The sequence below is a fragment of the Mycteria americana genome, chromosome 2 (genome assembly GCF_035582795.1).
Source record: "Mycteria americana isolate JAX WOST 10 ecotype Jacksonville Zoo and Gardens chromosome 2, USCA_MyAme_1.0, whole genome shotgun sequence".
NCBI lineage: Eukaryota > Metazoa > Chordata > Aves > Ciconiiformes > Ciconiidae > Mycteria > Mycteria americana.
The window spans coordinates 125,122,166-125,147,446 of NC_134366.1; the positions used below are offsets into that span (position 1 = coordinate 125,122,166).

Here is a 25,281-nt window from a genome sequence, read left to right on the forward strand (position 1 = left end):
ACCTTTTAAAATTTGCTTTTAAAAATAGAGGTTATCTTTTATGCTGCAAATTATGCCTTTATAATCCCATAAGTCAGATATCACAGTCCCACTTCAATTATGCTAAACTCTTATGTTAATTTTAAATCATGTAACTTAATTCCTGGCAAAGCAGGCTGGTGATTTTCAAAATGTGGTTAATGAGGCAAAGTACAATCTAGATTCTGCTACTGAGATCATCTGAATCCCTTAGGTCGCTGAATATGACTATGGAGAGGCTCTTCTTTGCAAAAGTCTGGGTTAGATTTTCAAAAAATGAATTTTAAGTGCAGTTAGGAGCTATGAAATTTGAAGTTGAGCATACAAAGAAGTTAAATTACTTTCACTAGAGCCATAGAACAACAGTGCGGCTAAAACAATTACGCTTCTGTGCACATACATGCTTTAAAGGCCTTAACTAGTGTCCTCCCCTTTTAAATCACAAATGCAAACTGTACCAGATTTTCAAGACGACAATCCAGGGACCTGATGTCTATGTCCACGGATGCATGCAAATCAATGTAATTTTCCCTCTCATTTGCAGAAGCCAAACATTTGCTAATAACTTCTTTCACCCCCCCTTGACTCAAACAGTAGCTTTATCTAAGACCAGTTAGTAGATGAAATCTTATGAGACTGTATGGCTTTTTCAATACAATTACATCACCCCCACCCCCAAATCTCTGTCATTCCCTGATCAGATAGGCTGAAAGTTTGTCACTAAAGCTCTTCAGAGACTTTGTCATTTACTACTATTTATTTCTCTGAATTAAAGAATTCATAAAAAACTCACATATAAATTGGCCTACATTCTTTATTAGCATGTTAAACTTTTTTCCCTCATGTTTTTTGGAAAATATTGGTACATGAGCCATTTTTTTGGTCTGTAAATTAACAATAAACACATATCCACAACAGACAAGACAAAGCAAATATATAGACTCCAAAGGTTGTTGTACATTTATTTTTTATTTAACATTTTCAATGGCCTCCCTACAAGGCAAGAGAGATTCATTCAGGATTTGAGGTGGGAATCAATACTTACAAGAGCAGAGGATCTAAAGAGCTCTGCTGCATCTGCGGAAAAAGACGCTTTTTACACCAAGGTCAAATCCAAGTGAAATCTAAGGCAGTTTTCACATGAGTTAGGTGGTTGGATGACACAAAATCAAAACTCTGGCAGGAGCTGCTCTTTAATATCCTAATGCATAGTCCCACTTGAGAGCAACACTCATTAAAGTGCATGGCCAAATTAAAAAAAAAAAAATCATGCTGGGTAAAGACATACGGGAACTCAATAACAGCCATTAACTGGCATGGTGCACAACACTGGAGTAGCAGCGTACTGGTGTCCAGCATGACAGCGGCTGCAAGGAACCAGCTCTCCAGCATGGTGGCCTGGGGGCCAAGCCCTCGTCCATGGGGCAGCTGCGCTCCCCATGGTGCCCCAGGCAGGGCGGTGCAGCTCTGGTGCTCCCTGCTCTGGGACAGAGCCCGCAGGAAACTCGGGAAGGATTTCTGCCAGGGAAGGTGGGAGTCAAACACCATCTTGAGTCTAAAGGGGGAGATTTAGGGACACACTGTTCACCTGAGGAAAGGCATGCACTGGGGCCGTTCAACGGTTCGACATCCCATCCCAGACACTTCTGGTGTTAACACCTATGGGTTAACACCTACAGCAACAGCAAGTAACAGTGTGTGCCTTTACCTGTCCAAGGCATCCCTGCACCTCCTCGTTGGTGCTGAACACCTGCACCTCTCCACACCTCATGGTGATGATGGCTTGTGGGCTTTTTCCTTCTCCTCCTCTTGCTCCATGGCCCCAGGGAACAGGCTGGCTTTGGCTATGGGTGCTGCTAGTCACATACAGCACCACCTCCGATTTGGGCTGCCCAGTATGCTTTTACCTTCCCCCCTAGAGCGGCTCATCCTGCCACGAGGGGAGACGCGCAGAGCCTGCTTGGTTACACACTGGCACCGTGGAGGCTGGAGGTGGCTTTTTATGTCTTCTGAGGAGAAAACTGAGGGAGAAACAAGCAGCGAGGGTAGGTAGGAAATGGTCTCTCCTTTCAGCAGGGACCCACAGTTACTCCTGTGGAAGGACTGAAGCCTGCATTTGCCTGAGATGAGGGAAAGGACAGCAGTAGCGCTAGTTGTGAACAGTGGAACAGAGGAAAAGGACATTTTACTTGCATCAGTTTCAGGCCAGGCTGTTTCCTTATTCTACAACTTGCTATATCAAGTCACTGGAGCAAGATGCCCCAAACCACTCCAGGAAGCAAAGAATAGGTGTCATCTTTATTTTGGAAGGGCAGAGGGATTTATCCCTACCCATTTTCCAGAGATTTCTCCTCCTCCTGGGACACCCTGGCCACCCATCCTACGATGCGATGTGCAACTGCAGGTTGCAGGAACCACTGCATGCATTGGTCAGACAGCACTTGAGGGAGGAGAGGGAAGAGGAGGAGAGAAGGTACATTTTCCTTTTAGAACCAGGACTGTGGGACTCTGGACAGAACTACCTCTAGGACGAATCACCAATACCCATCCCACCACATAACACTGCAGCATCCACCCCACCCCTGGGGTTTGCTAGCTGCTGACAAGGCAGGAAGGACAGCAAAACACAGGTGACTTCAGGAGGCTGTGGGGACAATACCAGTCCATGGGTTTGGGAGGCAATGGGCATACACACCTTCTGTGTAACAAATTGCTGAGAGCTGGGCTGATATCACTGGCAGGCCAAGAGCGGTCACAGCAGTTGCAATGAAGTTGCTTCTCAGTACAGACCTTATAATGTCCCATAGCTACCACACTAAGACCTTCCCCTATCACCAAAGATGAAGACTGTCTTGAATATTGGGACCACAGTACGCATCATGTGGTTGACTCCACTGTAAACTAAAATGTTAATTTTAATGTATGTGCCAGTTCTCTGAAAGGAGGGTCATGTTTGTCAACTCTGGTGCATCAATCAAAATGGGGTAGTGGACTGGGACTTCAGATCACAGGCTTACCCCAATTTACTCTGCTCAACAGTTGAGCTGCTGTGTTATTTGTACTTTTATGCATAGGTATTCAAGAGCATCCTTCAATAAAATACACACAGGTCTAAAAACAGCTACAGTCTAATGGTAATCAAACAACCAAGCCTTGCAACTGAGAACACTGCAAACATTTTAGAAAATTAGCCAATGCTTCTTTATTAATAAGTGACAGAAAGTAAAAAATACATTCAAAAATAGTTTCAAAAACAATTTCTAAAGCAGGCACACCAAAAAAGAATCATGCTACTCTGAATGCTTTTTTCTTAAACCATTAAAAGAACATAAGGTAAGCTAATGCAACAGCTGGCTGCACTACTGCTTCCACAGTATAATCCATAATGGTAAAAACAGCTTTTTTCAGGCATTTTAGTGCAATTTATGCTGTTTACAGGTCTTTTTTTTTGTGCATTCTCCTATAATTTAATGTCAATTGAAGTCACTCTAGCTTATAAAATCCCCACTAAGTCAAGACAATTCCACTTAGCAGTAAGTTTATTTCCTTTCAGGGCTAATATCAAAGTAGTTGTTTTGAATCCCAAAATGATAAATATCTAATAGAAGCCTGAAGCTATTCTGGTGCTATACAATTGGTGATGTATAATTGAACATTAAGTAATCCAAGGAATAGAAGTCGTAGGTCAGCTGTCTCTCCTCCTTAGACAATTCCTTTAAGTACTGTCTCACTACTTCTGCACTTGTTCTCTCATCAGAGGAATGTCTGTCTTTGAATTTAGGAAACTTCAGCTCAGCTGGAGCACCTACCAGCTGCAAAAAGTAATTGGCATCTTCTTCCAGGGTTTCAAACTTTCCTATAAAATCATAGTTGATGAGGCAGGGATAGCAGAGCTTACTGACTTGCTCCCAATGAATGTCCATTCCTACTGGGCGATGGGAATCTAATAAATATTGGATAAACTCCTTGAACTTAACTCCCGATCCTGTTTTCAATGCCTCTTCATTTGCGTTATGTCTATACTTCTTAATTATTGCCTTCCCAAATACTGGATGGTAATAGCTGTTTGGATGTTCGAACTTATCCCTGAAGGCAGATACCAGTCTTTCCATAGGATCACGTACAAATATAGTCTTGGTGTACGTGTTCAAGCGTGTGTATATCCCTTTTAGGTCATAACTGTCCAGTTTCCTTAGATGCTTTCCATAGTGCACATCGTCATGGGAAATGTTGTGTGCTGAAGCGGCGAGTCCGTTGAGCACCATGAGGACCCTTTTCCAGTTGGAGCAGCCTGCTTTCGGCACTTCACAGTACAGGACCTTGTGCCTGTCCTCCACGTAAATTCTTGACACCAGGTGCATGAGGTGGGTTCGCAGCTTCTTTCTGCTGTTGTATTTCTTACAGAAGTCATGCAGGAAGGACCTGCGCTTTTCCTGGGCGCTATCCACATCCTTCCACTTGCCACCCTTGACTAATGTCTTCTTTAAAGGGTGCAGTGCAGGAGGTAAATACACCCCTCTGAAATGTCTGAGAGGTGACTCGCTCATCTTCTGCTGGTCAGACAGTTGGCTCACCAAGGTGGCAGCCACCACACCAAAAGGGTCAGCCTTGCCCTGCCAGTGCCTGCCATCCGAGACGGCCATTTCGTGCTTACTGAGGCCAGGAGCAGTGCTCCTGCTCCACGCTGCTCTCCTCGGCATCCCTGGAGGCGGGAGTGTGAAATCCTGCAAACATGGAAAGGAGCAGAGCTTACAACGCAGCGACAGCCCAGTCCGGCCCATTCACATTGCAACAGCAGTAAGGATGGTGTGCATGCTCACGACCAAGCCACATTTAGTACTGCAAGGTCTCTTTTGAACCACTTGATCGATACATCTAATTTAGCAACAAGCTGGGCTAATTATTGAAATATATGCTTCTGAAGCTTACCTGTTAGCACACAGTAGGTCTTCCTACAAAAATAAATAGCTTAAGCCACACCTTTTAAGAAATCAGAAGAGGTTCACACAGGGAAGCTGGTAGTCCTGGCAGGGGTGGCCAGGTGCTTTTCTCTACCAAACACGTTTTCCCCTGTGACAGCACTGGTTGAGTTGCACAGCCACTAACAGTTCTCTGGAGCGCGCTGGCACAGTCACGCTAACAGCTGCTGGATCTGCTTCCACCGCTGTGACTTGGAGCAGGCCTTGTCCCCCAGTGGTGGTAGAGGACGAACCTAGGGCTCCTAAATAGCTGACATCAGTGGGTTTGAGTGGGATACGGTGACAGATGAAATCTTCCCTCCAAAAAGGTCCTATTCCTGTACCCCTACTGATAGATCATGGAAGTGGGACGCATTGGACTGCATGCACATACAGGTGTTTGCAACACAGATGCCTGCACCTGAGCTAGCTGCTTTTACAGCTCATATGGCAAAATAGGTGCCTTTAGAGCCTATTCCATCTGACTTATTTAAACATCAACATTAATGACATCAACTAACTAAACATCAACTAGTGACCCTGCAAAGAATGTGAAAAGATGAGACTTTCCTCCCAAACATCTCTTTTAATGTCCCTAGCCACCGTGCAATTCACAAGCTGTAGAAATAGCAAAGCTTCGATCTGTGTTTTGCCATCAAATTCTTCAGGGTTTTGTATCATGCAGGTTGACTGAGGAGTTTCTTGCAGTTTGGGTATTTCTGCTCTCTCATCCCCGAGTGGATTGTTGTGTGTCTACTAAGGCTTGCGGATTTTTTCTCCTGTCAGTAGGCAAGTCTGCTGCATTGGGACATCTATACAGCTGCCTATTTTCATTACACTTCTGGAGAGGGGGGATGCTGGTCAACAGGTTTTTAAACATCCTGTTGCAAATACCAGATAGCCAAATGGTTACATGGACACACATGCACAGACTGCCTGACTGCTTTTGTAAGTCTAACTTTTTTGGAAACCTACATAAAAAGACTCTTCTGCCATAAACTGATTAAACATTTACTGGAAAGTTGATTTGTGGACTGCCAGACCATAAGTGTGGATTTGGGGGGATGGGAAAGTTCATAGGCCACCTCAAATAAGGCTGTTCAAAATTCAGAGGAATAACATAAGAAATGGTAATGCATGGAACACAATTTGAATTCCAGTTTGAAATAAAGCCTACAGAAAAACAAGCAGTTCCAAGAAAAGTTAGCCTATCTTGCAGTATAATAATTTCCAATGACAAAAACAAAACCGGGGGATCAGGCTATTCTGTATTGCTGCAAACCACTGACAATCAGGTCTTTGTTTTCACTGAACTATGTAAAATGATTTTTGTATTGGTGAAAGCAAATAAAAGAACAGAGCCATGCAGGACTTGTACGTCTGTGAGAGAGGGCATGTTGGTGTTTTCAGAGATGCAAGAGGATACTTGAATTCTTTCAGTTTGACGTGGTCAGTTTTTCTAATATCACTTGGTTTTTTTAATTCTGTTGTCTAATATTTCATTCTTTAAAACAAATGAAACACATGTGCCTAGAGATTTATCCCTTCTGCCCAAGGACGGAAAGAATTCAGGAGCATAGGTAGTATGTAAAAACAGAAGGTAGTACTAGTGGTAAAACAGGGGATGACTATGAGCCTAATGGGAATTTCAGCATCGCAGTGAATGGCGACTTACAAGTGCTACTGCAGAACCACAGACTTACAAATAAATTAAATGCTTTGACCTTAAAAGGAAAACCTGGAACTTAAAAAGGTGAAAATGAAAAATATGGGATACACAGAAATCAATCACACAATACCAGGCTCAAGAGAAGTACGAATAAAGTTATACTACAATGCTAAAGTAACCAAAGACTGTAAACTCATCGGTGTGGCTCTGGGGAATTTTATAATTTAGAAGACAGTCTCCAGTGATATGTTCTATGTGGTGTTCCCCAATGCAGAGAAAATTCAGGAGAGGGCAGCAGTACCTTATGACTTCCTATGGTACGTAATCTGAATTTAGCAGTCTATTTCTGGAGATATTTCAGTGCAAAGACACTTAAACCATCTGAATTTCAAAATAAAGCCACTAGAATGAGCCCTACACTTCAGAGGAAAGTTCAGCCTTCTGATTTCAGCCTGCCATGCTGAACTAGTGCAAGATACCTCGGTTCCACCAGGCCAGGAAGGAAAAGGACAGACTGAAAGGTGTGTGGTCTTGATTTTGTTCCATTTCAAGCAGTCCGCCTGGGATCCAGGACCAACCTCAGGGGATAACCCAAGGAGATACCAGAAAAGGATTGCATTTCAGTCTCAGAAACTGTGAATGCAGTGGTAGGAACCACTACTGAAGGATTTTTCAAGGGATTAAAGACTTCAGAGAAGGATGGGAAGAACTATTCAGAGAAATCTCAGGTAACACCCTAAAGGAACAACATATGCACAGTGGGAGTCACTTGAAAGGGGCTCCCTCCAAGCGAGATGAGGCAAAAGAAGAAAGAATCTCTCAGGAAAAAAAGGCCCAAACAGAAGGAAAAAAAAAAAAGACCTAGGGGAAAACAATGACACGGGAAGTTCTGAGGACAAAAAAATTATCTAAGTCTGTAAAATACTATTAGTTGCTTCCCCTCTCCACTTCCTCTTCTTATTGAGACACATATCCCGTAGTGAATACAAGAGTATTGGCTAATAAATGTTATTATAAGCTCCACAAGGGATAGTATGCTTGCAGTAAATGCTGGCTGTAACTTCCACTATCTAAGAATGGAAATGGATAGTGATAATTTTCAAAGGCATAAATGGCTGTTATATTGCCATGGAAGTTTTCCAACTCAAAAATAAAAGAGATCAAACCTTCGTATAAACTCGCCTGAGTAACTAGGTTAGTAGCTAGTAAAGGTGAGATGAATGAAGGGATGAATCAAGCTTTACTTTTGATGAGAAATGTTTAACTAGAAATAGTTAAACTAGAAAGTTTTCTTGGGAAACTAACAGAAATTGTTGAATAGATAGTGCCATATTTCTTAAGCAAAACTACCTGTCAGTCTGGCATATTTAGCTGCTACCACTCTTATGTGCATGAGAGAGCTGAAAGCCACACACTCTGAAAGGATTTTAATGTTTTATGATACTAGGCACAAAGTGAGGTGCCTTTGGCTTCCTCCTGGTGCCAGTGACTTTTCAATGCCCATTTTATGACACTTTAAAGATCTGAACATCTCCATGTTATGCTGATTTTCTTCACAGCAGGAACAGGAAAAGAAGAAACTTGCAAAAGCAATAAACATTTAAAAAAAAAAACTTGTCTGTTATATCTATGTTCCTAACAGTCCACCCCACAAGCTGCTGAGCACCATTATTTTGGAAAACACCTGAACATACACCAACAACAGGCAGCACACAGGTAGAATCAGAATCAGAATCAGAATCGTATAGGTTGGAAAAGACCTTTAAGGTCATCGAGTCCAACCGTAAACCTAACACTACCAAGACTACCACTATACCATGTCCCTAAGCACCTCATCCAAACGTCCTTTAAATACCTCCAGGGATGGCGACTCAACCACTTCCCTGGGCAGCCTGTTCCAATGCTTGACAGCCCTTTCTGTGAAGCAAAATTTCCTAATATCCAGTCTAAACCTCCCCTGGCACAACTTGAGGCCATTTCCTCTTGTCCTATCACTTGTTACTTGGGAGAAGAGACCGACCCCCACCTCTCTACAACCTCCTGTCAGGTAGTTGTAGAGAGCGATGAGGTCTCCCCTCAGCCTCCTTTTCTCCAGGCTAAACAGCCCCAGTTCCCTCAGCCGCTCCCCATAAGCCTTGTGCTCCAGACCCTTCACCAGCTTCGTTGCCCTTCTCTGGACACGCCCCAGCACCTCAATGTCTCTCTTGTAGTGAGGGGCCCAAAACTGAACACAGTATTCGAGGTGCAGCCTCACCAGTGCCGAGTACAGGGGCACGATCACTTCCCTAGTCCTGCTGGCCACACTGTTTTTGATACCAGCCAGGATGCTGTTGGCCTTCTTGGCCACCTGGGCACACTGCTGGCTCATATTCAGGCGGCTGTTAACCAACATGCCCAGGTCCTTTTCTGCCTGGCAGCTTTCCAGCCACTCTTCCCCAAGCCTGTAGCATTGCATGGGGTTGCTGTGGCCCAAGTGCAGGACCTTGCACTTGGCCTTGTTGAACCTCATACAATTGGCCTCGGCCCATCGATCCAGCCTGTCCGGGTCCCTCTGCAGAGCCTTCCTACCCTCAAGCAGATCAGCACTCCTGCCCAGCTTGGTGTCATCTGCAAACTTACTGAGGGTGCACTCGATCCCCTCATCCAGATCATTGATAAAGATATTAAACAGAACTGGCCCCAACACCAAGCCCTGGGGAACACCACTTGTCACTGGCCACCAACTGGAGTAAATCCCGTATCAGTCACTAACTCTGGATCCAGATCCTCCCATGCAAACAGTCCCTCCCAAACTCTTGAGCCAAGTGTCCAAGTGTAGGGATAACCATTCATGGCTTTCCAAAGAGCTGCTAAATTTGGGAACCAGCTGCCTGGCATGGGAGATGGGCTCCACAGTCACCTTGGACAGATGCAAGGCTGTCCTTGAGACATACTGACAACCTATGAAGCAGGTTGTGTACAATTCATCCGAGAATTAAAATTCAGTGAAGTGTTGCACCCTTGCCAGTAATTATGCAGAGTGCCTTGTTCTCTGTTTGCATTAACACATTTGAAAGGAAGTTAAGAAATGGCCATGAGTCCAATTTAGAAGAATATGCACATTGCCTCTGTCTCTCTTTAGCTAGGCAGGAACTGAGGACAGGTTTAAAAATTCATTTAAATACAAGGAAAAAAGGAATTTAACAGAGTGTTAGCATGGTGTTTGGCTACTGGCAGGCAACTCAGTGAAGCTCCTGAAACAAAAGGCATTTCTGCGTCGTTAATGGGCTCATGGATTTCTTTGGACGTTTTTATTGCTGGAGATTCCCTGCTCCTCTCCATCCACAAAAGGATTTCTCCTTGCTGTAAAAATAAGTAGCCAATACCTTCTTTTACACACATTGAAGCTGTCCTTTCCTTTAATACCTTCACAAGCCACTGGGGTAGAAGAGATTGACTACTGCCAAGAATGGTTAAGACTCATCCAATTACCCTTTGTGGTGGTTTTACAATGCACGGGTGGGATCTCATCTAGACAGTTTGCAATTAGAGCAACCTGCCATGCAAAAAGATAATGATGTATTGGAAAGGATGATATTCCAGGGCTGATTTACAAAGATTTAATGACCTGCTGTGCAGACAGTGCTGTGTTTCCTAAGTGCTTTAGCGCTGGATCTTCATTTTTACTAATGAGAATAATAAAATTAAGTGAGCCCAACAGAAAAGGTAGGACAAAAAATAGTGGAGGAAAGAAATATTCTGTTTTATCGTGCTTTTCTGTGCTGCCAAATAACTACATTGTAAGTATTAGTAATGTATGGTTTGGTTCTCAACATCTAGCTAATATGTCTTCTGTCCTAAAACATGCTTCCTGAAATAGTCCTCTAAGATGCTTCTTAGGAGCAACTGCATGAATCACCTGGGAGCCCACTGTGCTCTGCTTTTCACTGTGGCTTGCATTTGCAAGGTTTGAGTTGCAGGTTTGAGACCGTTGCAGGTTTGAGTGCCCTGAGCACTCTCTCAGCAGTATTATACTAAATAGCTAATACGGGTGCTCTGCAAACACATGGATATTCAAAGATGATAAAAACTTGATTCCTTAAGACAAAAACAGGTTGAAATTGTTTTTTAGATGAAACTTATGAAAAACAATTATTTAGAAAGACAGAGCATTTGTGTTTTCTCATCAACCCAGGCAGGGGTTCTGCAGTACATACTCACAGAAACTTACCCATGAGAAGAAGCGAAGGCCCCCCAGTGATGAAATGACAGGATTTTGAAATACATGCTTGGAGTATATTGTATCTTTGCTTACATCCCAGTCCTTTGGTACTAGATGTGTTCAGCAGTGCCGAAGTTCAGCATGAACTGAGAGCACTAGATACTTTATTTCACTCTATAAATGTTTTTCTTTATGTTGCTTCTTATGGGAGGATTGTATTATAACGACCTTATAATTTCAAGACCTGACTTGTTTACCTAGGATCTCTCTGTAGAAAACAGACAGAGAAAGGCTTTTCTGAGACAAGATTCATTTTCCAATTCACTCTCTGATTCTATATTGATCAGGGAGCCATAGAGATCAGTCTCTTAATTTAGGTATTTAGATGAAGGCAGCTTGAATACTGGAGGGCTATAAAACAAACATCCTCTTACTTGGACTGTAGGTACGTGTGAGTCTTTGAAAAGGTAATATATAGTTTCAGCCTAAACCTCATTTGCTTAAAATACCGAGTTTTTCACATAATTGGGCACAGTTAGAAGGATTTCTTCAGCAGAAGTCCAAAATTGTGGCAGATGGTTCAGAATTGATATGTAGTTGAAATATGAGGAAAAGTTTGCATGACTCCTATCTTCAGCAAGCCAGTGAAGCCTGGAGCTATTACCACCTCACTTTACCTGTAAAAACATATAGAACTATACTTACACATGTATGTGCAAGTTTTGTTAAGCCTGCCAAATGGAGGGATTATCCTTAACTTTTTTGCGCTAGAAGACTATTTGCAAAGCATAATTCAGAATGGCCAGACTCCTCAACTACTATGCTACCTAAGCTAACATGTAAATATGCTCACAACTTTCTCATATCCTAGCAGCTGTGTAGTGCAATGTTGGTGAGCTAAGCAAATCCCTACAGGACTCCCCAGTGGAGAGACTACCCAGGCTGGCCACAAGTGACAGGAAATATTTGCTGATGAGGTGCTTCACCTTCTGTGCAGTGGAGATAAACCTCTTGATTCATCGCTTGTGCTTAAAACAGCTACTCCAGAGAGAGGCACTACTAACCCCTCAGCTCCCAGTGGAGTCATGAATTTTTGGCTTATCTAATTTATTCAGGGCAAATCACCACTGCTACATTCCTCACAAGCCAGAGTTGACATATGTATTCCTTGTGAACACTGCAAGTTTAGCAGAGGTACTTCTGTCAGAGATACCTTGTGGCTCATACACAATTCCATTATGGAAGAGGAAGAATGAAACAACCGTGCTTTGAACTTTCATAGTTCTCTGTGCCCCTAAAGTTCTCAAAAAAACACAAAATAGCAGCAAGCTTATCTTTCCTCTGGATTAAGATCCAGGAATATTTTGTATGTGGAGTCATCAGTCGTGACAGGCAAAACCTTACTATAACAGACACCATATTTTCCTATGAGATATGTATGCCTAAAACACATGTACTTGTACCAAGCATCTCTAAGATTACTAAAGGAGTTGGGGGAAAAAAAGAAAAAAAGAAATGAGTATATGAGGTGTTCAGAGCTTCCTGCAGAGACTAAGAGGCAAACTTTATAGTTTGTAGCTCAAATACAATTAGGTTCAAGGGAGGTACTTGTGAACACTGAGCCAGACACAAATGAGAATAACTGATCATAGTAAGAAAAAAAAAATACTGCAGGTAAATTTTAATTAACAGATACCAGTCATTTTAAATACTGCTTTTCAAAACACAGCTTTGCGAATCAGTGACTATTGCCCCTTGAATCTGTTAGCAGAAAGTTCGGCATCTCACTGCAGGGTGACTTGGAGTTATGGCAAGGGCACAGACAAAGCGAGTGAAGATGGAAAGGGCAGAGGGAAAGAGATTTTTTTTGTTTTAATGCAGTGTGGCCAAGTGTCAGTGAATGAGCTGGTGTGGAAAAATTTGAAAGGAGACCACCAATCCAGAGCTGGTTTTGGAGGAGAACAGTCCAGGCCCGCAGGCAATGGGGCAAGTGGAGAGGCCCAACGGGGTAAGATAAACAGTAACGTTATCAGGATTATAGTAGTAGTCCCGTCCCCATTTAATAAGGGGACAGGAGGAACCCATTTGTCTTTGCCTGAGACCCTCACAGATACATGACTTCTGGCTTTGCACAGGGCTCCCCTGCTCTCCCTGCCCCCTGCCTTCATCTACAGAAAGCACAAAGTCACCCATGCTAACGAGGCAAGACAGTCTGCAGGAGCCACTTCCACAAGCTGATTCATATGGTCAGCAACTTGGATGAAGGAAATTAATCTCTAATTTTACTTGCCAATTCTTCTTCAAATCTGGAATTAACTCCCTCCTGTTTCTGCCCTCACAGTCAAAACACCTGGTTTCTCCAAAACATGCTCAGAATGGGAAGGATAAGAAAGATCAAGGCACAGTTAATAGAAAAAGTAGCAATAAAAAATGCTATTATTATCAGAAACTAAGTAACATGTAAGTTTGGGTGACAGATTAAAGATTCACCAAGACAACTGCAACCAAGTATTGAAATAAAAACAAGCACCCTACCCCCTTATTACTAATCAAGAAATAATTGTCAAGGTCGACCGATGGTAATGATAAATTGGCTTCTGAATAGTGCAATGCTGATGCTGCTTCTCTAGTTTTCTGATAACAGTTTCACGGGGCTGGCTCTTTGCAGTGTAACTTACAGACTTGTAAATAAGCACAGAGCCATTGCAGCCCAGACAGCTTGTGTTTGGACAGAGCCTGCATCCACTTTGCACGTAGTGCTTGTCTCTAGACGTGTAGCTAAGATGCACTGTTAATAAAAGGCAACTTTCAAATCATGGACCACTTAACAGTTGTCTGTATTTAGCACAACCTCCTTCCTATGCAGTCACACTCGTTTTGGATACAGGTAAACCAGTATGTTCAAACAGCATTTAATTCTGAGCTCAGTCCTCCTCCTCTGTGTATACTCTGTTAATAAAACCTAAGTAAGTCAGCCACTGCAGTCAGTGGCCAGAAGTCTTCATCAGCACTCACTCTTATTTCTGTACAGAACAATGTCATAGCAAAGCAGCTTAAACAACCTGAAATTCAAAATGAACTCAAACTAAGCACGCAATACTCATTTTATGAAGAATCATATTAGAAAAAGACTCTCGGGTTCCACTGACTGGTAGGTTTACTCTATGTATACAGGGAGTTTAAATCTGAAGATGACACTTTCGGGTAATCTCTGTATATTACATATTGGTCTCTTATTTGAGTTCATTAAATAATGTTAACGTGCCTACTTTTTCATAACTTAAAGCACAGAAGCAAGTCAAATAACCTAAACAGTTCCCTCTGTTGACAAATGCAATTCTCAAAATTGTTACTTCCAAGTGCATGGTAATTCATACATACAGTCATTTTATGAAGAAGAAAATAAATAATGCCTCTTGCATGTTCACAACTCAAGACAGGCAGGCATTTTTTAGCACATTTCATATTTTAAACATAATCTATTTTCCTCTCTAAAGACAAGGGCTGATGCCTGAGGCTAGATGCCAACATCTTTTTATCCAGAGATATTAGGGACCATGTCTTGGCACTTGCCGATGAACGCCCACCCTGCACAGGGGAGACCCGGTCCCCATAGCCCTGTCTGCATGAGTAGACATATTTCCCGGGAGGGTGGTCTAACTTCTGGGCATTACCCTGGAGGTTAACTAACCCTGCATGCTGGGACTGAAACCCTGGCTCCCCTCTCCCAGGGAGTGTTGTAACCACCAGACATCGGACGAGCCTCTCTCTCTCTCTCTAGTTCACTTTTATATACAGGAGAGATATAACATGGGTCTTTCAGGTAGCAGAAGTTGTAGGCTTGAATCTGCTTGGACAGAGGAAGAAAATGAACCTGGACTTCCCTATTTCAGGGAATCACTGACTTAGTTTTCACAGATATCCCAACACCATGTTAAGAAGACCACCCGGCATACCTGTACCTCATGCGGTCCAACCTGGCAGGTGTGAGCTTTCCCGGTGAGATGGCTGTTTCCAGGTTTCCACCACACTGAGACAAGAAGTGCCTGGGTTGGATCAGTCCTGCCAACACTGGGGCACACCTGTACCCGCAGAGGAACAAGCCTATGAGGCTCAGCTGCCTCCTCGGGGAGGTGATGAACAAGCAGAGGTTGTTGCAGATCTGGACTTGAGTTGAATTTAGGCACTACAGTTTCCTTCCAAACCTGCCCCCCGTGAACTACAATGAAGGCAGAGCTACTGAAATAGTTGCTTAGATGTTTGCTCTGAGTAGCCAAATGTGGACCTTGGATGCCCATTAAGATATTTGGAATAAAAATGAGGCAAAGAGCATGTGTTATAAGGGGAAACAATGTGATTCTAAGCCCAAAAGGTTTTGAGTCAGGTACCAAATCCTTTCCTCAATTACTTTAAAAGGAATTACTTCAGCTGCAAACATCAAGCTACAAACAAGCTGTTCAACAAGATGTTCTTACAAGCGGTGACACAAGTGGTAGCCTAGTTTTGGAGGAGTTTCAATCACGTTTCCCCATCCCATCTCTCCCTGGCCAGCACTTCCAGTTCCTGCCCATACCCAACTGGCAGCACTGGGCAACACGGTGGCTCACCACCTGCATTCATGCTCGCCGGCCAGCCCTCCATCCTCTCCTGAAAGGGATATAGAGCTGGGATACCAACGACTGCCTTTTCCCCAGCGAGGACAAAATTTCCCCTCTGACCAGCCATCGCTCTTCACATTGCTGAGCTCTTCTCTTACAACTGTGTCAAAGTTGGCTAAAATTGTCCCCGGCTTCAAATGTTACTGCAGGAGGACTGAGAGGGAGATGGCCTGGCAGCATGACTGGACAGGTCTCCATAGGGCACCCAGGGCATTTACAACCAGCAAAATGTAAAAATGAAGATGATAAACAACTGTATTCCTTCCCCACAAACCCCACCATCCCCTTTGAGAAGAGAGGTCTGTAATGTAATGCTCTGCTTCTGCATACACGGCAGTATTTCTCACATTAGTGGCTGTGGTAGGATCCACAAGGATTTTTTGCTGGTAAACAGAATCCATTTCTATGTTGTCTGCAGGTAAACACACTTATCTTCCAGCATAAATGAGACATCTTGCTCTTTTAGAAATAGTAAGAAAAGTTTCAAATGAAACTGGGTTCAGCTGAAGAGTATGTAGGCATAAGCTGTAGAATAAGTAGGCACATTAATATTATTTAGTGAACTCAAATAAGAGACCAATATGTAATATATAGAGATTGCTTGAAAGTGTCATCTTCAGATTTAAACTCCCTGTATACATAGAATGAAGCTGAAGAATCAACTCAGGAGGACCACAAAGATGTCATGAGGTTATGCAGGGAGAAAATTAGAAGGGCTAAAGCCCAACTAGAACTTAATCTGGCTGCTGCCATAAGAGACAATAAAAAATGTTTTTATAAATACATTAGCAGCAAAAGGAGGGCTAAGGAGAATCTCCATCCTTTATTGGACGGGGAGGGGAAACAGAGTGACAAAGGATGAGGAAAAGGCTGAGGTACTTAATGCCTTCTTTGCCTCAGTCTTTAACAGTAAGACCAGTTGTTCTCCAGGTACCCAGCCCCCTGAGCTGGAAGACAGGGTCAGGGAGCAGAATGAAATGCCCAAAATCCAAGGGGAAATGGTTAGCGACCTGCTACACCACTTAGACACACACAAGTCTATGGGGCCGGATGGGATCCACCCAAGGGTACTGAGGGAGCTGGTGGAAGTGCTCACCAAGCCACTTTCCATTCTTTATCAGCAGTGCTGGCTAACTGGGGAGGTCCCAGTTGATGGGAGGTTAGCACATGTGATGCCCATCTACAAGAAGGGCCAGAAGGAGGATCCAAGGAACTACAGGCCTGTCAGTCTGACCTCAGTGCCGGGGAAGCTGATGGAGCAGATCCGCTTGAGTGCCATCACACGGCACGTACAGGACAGCCAGGTGATCAGGCCCAGACAGCATGGGTTTATGAAAGGTAGGTCCTGCTTGACCAACCTGATCTCCTTCTATGACAAGGTGACCCGCCTAATGTATGAGGAGAAGGCTGTTGATGTTGTCTACCTAGACTTTAGTAAAGCCTTTGACACCGTTTCCCACAGCATTCTCCTGGAGAAACTGGCTGCTCGTGGCTTGGACAGGCGTACGCTTCCCTGAGTAAGAAACTGGCTGGATGGCTGGGCCCAAAGAGTTGTGGTGAATGGAGCTAAATCCACTTGGCAGCCGGTCACAAGTGGTGTTCCCCAGGGCTCGGTGTTGGGGCCAGTTCTGTTTAATATCTTTATCAATGATCTCGATGAAGGGATCGAGTGCACCCTCAGTAAGTTTGCAGATGACACCAAGCTGGGCAGGAGTGTTGATCTGCTTGAGGGTAGGAGGGCTCTGCAGAGGGATCTGGACAGGCTGGATCGATGGGCCGAGGCCAATTGTATGAGGTTCAACAAGGCCAAGTGCTGGGTCCTGCACTTGGACCACAGCAACCCCATGCAACGCTACAGGCTTGGGGAAGAGTGGCTGGAAAGCTGCCCAGCAGAGAAGGACCTGGGAGTGTTGGTTGACAGTCAGCTGAACACGAGCCAGCAGTGTGCCCAGGTGGCCAAGAAGGCCAACAGCATCCTGGCTTGTATCAGAAACAGTGTGGCCAGCAGGACTAGGGAAGTGATTGTCCCCCTGTACTCGGCACTGGTGAGGCCGCACCTCGAATACTGTGTTCAGTTTTGGGCCCCTCACTACAAGAGGGACATTGAGGTGCTGGGGCGTGTCCAGAGAAGGGCAACGAAGCTGGTGAAGGGTCTGGAGCACAAGGCTTATGGGGAGCGGCTGAGGGAACTGGGGTTGTTTAGCCTGGAGAAAAGGAGGCTGAGGGGAGACCTTATCGCTCTCTACAGCTACCTGAAAGGAGGTTGTAGAGAGGTGGGTGTTGGTCTCTTCTCCCAAGTAACAAGCGATAGGACAAGAGGAAATGGCCTCAAGTTGTGCCAGGGGAGGTTTAGATTGGGTATCAGGAAAAATTTCTTCACCGAAAGGGTTGTCCAGCATTGGAACAGGCTGCCCAGGGAAGTGGTTGAGTCACCACCTTTGGATGTATTTAAAAGATGTGTGTGTAGATGTGGTGCTTAGGGACATGGTTTAGTGGTAGACCTGGCAGTGCTAGGTTAATGGTTGGACTTGATGATCTTAAAGCTCTTTTCCAACCTAAACGAGTCTATGACTCTGTGATTCCATAATATTAATGTACATTCAGGCCTGAAGAATTCACTTTCACCCAAATTGCTTTCGAAGAGACAGTAAGATCTCTAGAGGTCTCAAAGCATTTTCCCCTCAATCAAAATTAGCATTTAATTCAGTTTAGATTTCTTTATTGGTAAATAAAAAATAAATAGAAATGTATAATGCACTCTAAGTTGGAAAATATCTCAAATCTGTGTTTGCCTACATTCATACACTTTTAAACAAATTCCTGTGTTCAATTTTACAAAAAAGTATTAATACTTGAGAATTGATTGCCTTCATAAATTACTGTGGGACAAAATAGGCTGTGAATTTACAAAGGGGATTATCCACTGCACACTCCCTCCTCACACTGACTGAAAGGTAGCATACCCTATTTTCACTGGAGGGGACTAACTCGTGTTTATCACAGGTAAATGAAAATACCCTAGTTTATTCTGTAGCTGGTTTTTTGTATAGCTATCCACTTGGTATGCATTAATCTGCAAGCAGTGCCACAGATGATCAGTGTGCCATCCAAACACTAACTAGTTCAAGCACTACCCCTCCTTGAAGCAGAGGAATAATGAGAAAGAACGGTGCTGTCGTTAAGGGTAGGCACACCGGCCAGAACCACAGTGTTTGGTTTTGTAACTTTGAGCAAGTCCCTTGACCTTCACACTTCATTTTTCCATGTCTGCAAAACAAGGAAAGATAATAATTGCCTACCCCATGTGAATATTGTGATTCCTAATTTCTGATTAACACTGGTAGAAAATCCTTGCCATTTTACAGAGCAAGAAGGGACACTCAGAAATCTGAGTATCAGGACTGCAACGCAACTTCCCAGCCCGTACTGCCTTTCATTGCTCAAACCTCACAATATTTCTTTCAATACTTCTGTTGAACGTCAGTCTTCTTAGTCTGTTGCATACTCTAATGCTTGTTTTTTTCACAAGAAGAATAATTCTTCATAAAATTGAAGGTATTTTTATCTTCACACACTGCATGTATGTTCCTGAGAAATTGTCTCCTCCAAAAGGGTACTGAAAAGGTTCTCAAATAAAAGAGTCTGCTGTTCTTATTTGAATAATACTTCCTCCTGCATTTTTCTGAGATTCACCATCTCAGTACTATATATTACTTAATCAGTGAAGGACTGTTATGTTATCTGAACTTGAAGGGGGCAGAGGATGGTATCAGGAGCAGCCCTGATCAGCCTGGAAGAAAGAAAATGTTACGTGTAGGGCAAACCTGAACAATTTTTCCTGTCCGATTTTCCTATCTGATCAGGTATCACATAATGAATGGAAAACTAATTTTTAAAAAATGCAGCTTCTGCTTACTGGTAAACAAAATGTGCAGGGGGAGCAGGAGGGATCTCATAGTCACCAGACAGGGCTCAGAGATGCCCACTTCAAGCGTATGCATGTGAACAAGTGAGTACCTACAGGACAGCATGATGGGGGAAGCTCTCATACCTTCTCTGGGAAACCAGCACGGCCGGGTGCCTCTCCACAGTGCCTGTGCACTATCGCATGCTGGACAGGAAGCAAACAAGAGGAATTAGAGGTCTGTGTGCAGTCTCACTGGGATCAGAGAGACGTGGTGGGACAGCTCACAGGACTGGAGAGCTGCCATGGATGGATACAGGCTCTTCAGGAAGGGCAGGCTGGGACAGCAAAGCAAGGAGTCACCCTTTCAGTCAGAGAGCAGCGGGGACACATGGAGCTCTGCCTTCGGACAGATGAGAGTCAGTGGAGTGCTTGTGGGTCACAACTAGAAGGCAGACCAACATGACTAACACTGTGGTGAGTGTCTGTGACAGAGCCCCTGATCAAGAAGTAGTAGATGAGGTCTTCTGCAGACAACTGGAAGAAGCCTCGCGTTCACAGACTCTGGTCTTCACAGGGGAGTTTAACCACCCCAATATCTGCTGGAGGAGCAGCAGAGCAGGGCAGCAGAGCAGGCAGCACAAGCAGACCAGGTTTGGGGAGCGCATTGATGACAAATTCCTAACAAAAGTGATCAAAGAGCCAACAATGAGAGGTTGGCTGCTGGACCTCACACTTACAAGCATGGAAGGACTGGTTGGAGATGTGAAGGTCAGGGTGATGGCAGTTGCCAAGAGAAGGCAGAGTTCAGGATCCTGAAAAGAGGGAACAAGGCAAAAAGCAGGATCACAGCCCTGGGCTTCAGGAGAGCAGACTTTAGGGTGTTCAGGGACCTGCTTAGAGGAAACTCATGGCATACAGCCCTGGAGAGGAGAGGGGTCCAGGACATCTGGGTGAAGTTCAAGGATCACCTCCTCCAAACTCAAGAATGGTTCATCCCCATGAGAAGGAAATCAAGCAAAGGTAGCAGGTGTCTGCATGTGTGAAAAAGGAGCTTCTGAAAAAAATTAAACATAAAAAGGAAGCATACCAGAGGTGGAAGCTGGGACAGGTGACTTGGGGGAATATAGAGACACTGTCTGATCATGCAGGAATGGGGTTAGGAAAGCCAAAACCCACCTGGGAGGGATGTGAAAGGCAACAAAAAAGGCTTCCACAGGTCTATCCACAGCAAAAGGAAGACTAGGAAAAATGTGGGCCCACTGCTGAATGGGGTAGGGAGCTGGTGCCAGATGACATGGAAAAGGCTGAGATACCTGACTTCTTCATTGCCTTGGTCTTTACTAGTAAGACTGGCCTTCAGCAGTCCTGTGCCCCTGAGACCTATGGGAAAGTCTGGAGCAAGGAAGACTTCCCCTGGTGGAGGAGGATCAGGTTAGGGAGTATTTAAACAAACTGGACATAAACAAGTCCATAGGACCTGATGGGATGCACCCATGAGTGCTGAGGGAGCTGAAGGATGTCACTGTGAGCCTATTCTTGATTATCTTTGAAAGGTCGTGGTGATGGGGGAAGGTTCCTGAGAACTGGAAGAAAGCAAATGTCAATCCTATCTTCATGGAGGGCTAGTGGGAGCATTGAGGAAACTACAGACTGGTCAGCTTCACCTCAACTGCTGGGAGCGTGAATGAGCAGGGGATTATTCCTCCCCAGGTGCGTATCACTTTGCTGAACTTCATGAGGTTCCTCTTTGTCTGTTTCTCTACCCTGTTGAGGTCCGTCTGAATGGTAGCACACCCATCTGGTGTTTCAACTACTCCTCCCGGTTTTGTATCCTCTGACAACTTGCAGAGGGTACACTCCGTCCCATCATCCTGGTATGCAATGAAGAAGTTAAACAGTATTTTATTCAGCTGTGACCCCTGGGGTACTCCACTGGTGACTGGCCTCCAGCTGGACTTCGTGCTGCATAGATTTATGAAGGGGAAATCATGCCTGACCAGTCTGATAGCCCTGTACAATGAGATGACCAGCTCAGTGGGTGAGGGGAGAGTACTGGACGTTGTTTATCTCAAATTTAGTAAGGTTTTTGGCACTGTCTCCCATAACGTCCTCATGAAGTACAGGCTAGATAAGTGTTCAGTGAGTTGGACTGAAAACCAGCTGAACTGCTTAGGCTCAAACGGTTGTGCACAAAATCCAGCTGGAGGCCAATCACTAGTGCCCCAGGGTCGATGGTGGGTCCAAAACTGTTTCACATCTTCATTACTGACCTGGATGATGGGACAGAGTGTACCCTCACCACATGTGCAGACAATACAAAACTGGGAGGAATGGCTGGTACACCAGAGGGTTATGCTGCCATTCAGAGGGACCTCAACAGACTCGAGAAATGGGTAAACTGGAACTTCATGAAATTTGACAAAGGGGAATGCAAAGTTCTGCACCTGGGGAAGAACAGCACCAGGCACCAGTACAGGCTGGGGGCTGGACAGCTGGAAAGCAGCTTCATAGGAAAGGACCTGCGGGTCCTGGAGAACACGCCAGCAATGTGCCCTCACGGCAAAAAAGGCCAACAGTCTCCTGGGCTGCATTACGCAAAGCATTTCCAGCAGATCAGGAGAGGTGATCCTTCACCTTTGCTCAGCCCTGGTGAGACACACCGGGAGTGCTGTGTCCAGTTTGGGACAGGGGTTTCCTGGGACAGGACACAGACATACTGGAGTGAGTCTAGTGAAGGGCCACAAAGATATTTAAGGGACAGGAGCATCTGACATACAAGCAGTGGCCAAGAGAGCTGGTACTGTTCAGCCTGGAGAAGAGAAGGCTCAGAGGGATCTTATCAATGTATATCAATACCTGATGGGGGAAGGTGGGGAGAGTAAAGAAGACACTCTTCTCAGTGGTGTCCAGTGACAGGACAAGAGGCAGTGGGCACTAACTGAAACATAAAGAATTCCATCTAAATATAAGAAAATACTTTTCTACTGTGTGAGTATTGAGCAGTGGCACAGGTTGCCCAGAGGTTGTCGAGTCCCCATTCTTTGAGGTACTCAAAATCCAGCTGGATGTGATCCTGGGCAACCTTCTCTAGCTGACCCTGCTTTGCGTAAGGGGGTTAGACTAGATGATCTCCAGAGGTGCCTTCCAACCTCAACCATTATGTGATTCTATGAAGCACATGAAAGTGAAATAATAGTTCAGTTTGTTAAGTGGGCTAAATGTATTAGCTCTCTTGAAGATTTTCAAACTCCTGATTTTGGGGGAACGAAGTAAGTAACACTGAGGAATATGACCCCAAACTGAGAAAATAGGAGCAAGGGACATACCTATTAGATAACCTCAAAGTAGCAGCACCTGGAAGCTGGCATACATGGACTGAACTTTTCCTACCTAGGTCATGTGAGAGGATGAAGGGGATAGAGGAGAGTACTGAAGTAAACTACAGCAGTGCACAAGGAAAACCAAGGAGTTTGGACTGAACTGTGAAGTTTTTGCTCATATTAATATAGGTTTATTACACCATGTGCATACCTGAAGCATCCTTCAGGTCATAAGTCATTCTCCAACGTGGTCTGTGCAACAAACTCACATTGTCATTTCATAGAGGTTTGAGTTTTCTTTCACCTCTTTACTTTGGCAGAAGGTGTATACATACTGACAGTACATCAGAGCTGCATTATCCCTAGTCCAAGCCTAGCTCTAGCAAGTACATTGCTTCATCCAGTCCTTCCTGTGTTACTGTTTCCCCAATCCCATGTGCAGAAAGGGAAATGCTCCCTGACAGATATGTTAAAAGACTAAGAGATGGTTATGCCACTGCAAGAGAGTCTGCCTTGAGGGAAGAGCTCCTCAGGGACAGAACAGTGGGACAGATATTGTGGAGCACGCTCACCAGCCTCCTGACCCAACTTGCAGCTTCACTGCAGAAGGGACAGGCTCAAGTCTGAGCTCAAACACAGCTGGGATTTTAACCAAAAAGTCTGACTGTGCAAACAACTTCAGCTTCTAAATGCAAGTATGCATATTCTTGTTAGTCCTTCAGAGCTTCTGAGAGGCACTGGGCAAAACCACATGTAGGAGTATACATTAAGACTACAACACAGACAAATCTGAGTGGTAAGGATGAAACATAAAGGACTGTCTTCAGACACATTTTGATTGGTGGTCTGTAATGTGTTTTTTAGCCAAAGCTGTTACACAGTTAGAAGCAGAAGGTTTGTTCTTGTTTCCTTGCATTTCCCTTAGCAAGAGTTAACATGCTACAGCTAATCAGGCTGTACGTCAGTGCCAGGATTTACCCTGAAGTTGCAAAGGTAGTTCAAAACAGGTACTGGAAAGCAGAGTGCATACCATTTCTGGATGTCTCTGCTCAGGCAGAGTGCTAGATGACTGGTGCTGTTAAATGAACGTGCATACCTATACACATAAATGATAACAAAGGTGCTCAAGGAAAACCAGCAAATGCCCTATGATCAAAGGGAGCAAGAGCCAGTGAAGATGATAACTGTAGTCAAAGGTTTTTGGAAGCAGATATTACCTTGGTGTTTTATCTATGTCATATTTCACCAAACTTTGCTTAGGCTTTAGAAAGAGCTAAGAACCACAAAGAAACAACAGTAGTCTTCAAGATGTGAGAGGTCCCAGATCCCCACAGACAGTGAGGGGTTTACCTAGCAGGAGATCACAGGACAGCAGCCTTATAATTTCCCCATCCCCTCTCTGTTTCAGTCACCTCTCAACAAGACATTTCCTGCACTTTGCCCCTTTGCACTCCAGCTCCTGGTCAAGTTGTAACATCATCCATCTTCTGCAGAGCCACTTCTCCCTCACTTAAATTTCTGGCAGCCAGTTTAACTCAGTGGTGTTGGACTGACTCAAACGGGACTACAGGATCTTAAGCCAGATAAGTATCTTATACTGCATATAAAATTTCAAGTTCAGTATTGAAAATAAACAGAATCCTTCTATGGGAGATACTCCATTAGGATCAGCCCCAGTGCAAATCTTTTTATTGAAGTAATATTACTACAAATCAAATATGCAGTGCCTCTGCAATGGTGCCTTAAATTATAGATTTGAAAATGCAATTGATTTCTAATTTGAAACATTCTTCCATTTTTTGAAAGTCCAAAGGAAGTTAGTATGGAATGGGCTATCACCAGCTTCACTAGTATCCATTTAAAAGTGAGTGTTTACCATTTGTCCCCAAATGAACTTTTTACAGATTTATTTAGATACACCTTCCACATATCAAGAAAATGCAATTTTCCTGCAAAATTAGATGTTCTTAAGTTAACTGCATAGAGAGGGAGCAGGTGAGCAATTCGAGGAGGGCAAGGCAGCAGCATACAGGAAAAGACCAAGACTGGATACACAAAGTAGGGTTACCTAATCCACCTTTTGCAACTGTGACAAATATCCTTTTTATCACAATACGCTCGTCCTCAGAAAAGGGCAATGTCATCCACAGAGCTGATTTTGTCACTCAGAAAGTGTGCAGAATTAGGTCTCCAATCAGCCATTTACAGCCCTGTCACTGCAGCCTCAGGTTGTGTTTTAAAAATACAACTGCCCCCCCTTCTGGCCAATAAGGACTCCAAAAAGTGGTTTTGCAAGACATTTCAGGCTAATTTTCAAATGCAGTTTAGTTTTTACAAGTTAATTAGGCTTGTTTTAGGATATAAACGCGCAGCCAAAGCACAGAACTTCCATTAAGTTTCAAAACATTTCTACGCTTACTTAGAAAAAGTGAAGATTTTCTTTTGCTTACGTAATGCCATATTCTGGGCTAAATATGTTCGTTCATCGATTACTCAAGATAACAGGAAGGTTGCAACAACTCTGATGGAAAAAACCTCTTGGTCTTATTT

The 25,281-nt window shown here is 44.1% G+C and overlaps 1 protein-coding gene across 4 annotated transcripts in view; it reads right to left on the reverse strand.

Moving 5' to 3' along the window:
• Positions 1–3,224: 3,224 nt before the first annotated feature.
• The window catches only part of CHST9 (carbohydrate sulfotransferase 9), a 105,375-nt gene continuing 83,318 nt past the window's right edge, over positions 3,225–25,281 (reverse strand). For all 4 annotated transcript variants that reach the window (XM_075494545.1, XM_075494542.1, XM_075494544.1 and 1 more), the window contains one exon: positions 3,225–4,742. In XM_075494545.1, coding sequence (XP_075350660.1) covers positions 3,645–4,742 — 1,098 coding nt within the window. In that variant the 3' untranslated portion in view covers positions 3,225–3,644. The remainder of the gene's footprint in view (positions 4,743–25,281) is intronic.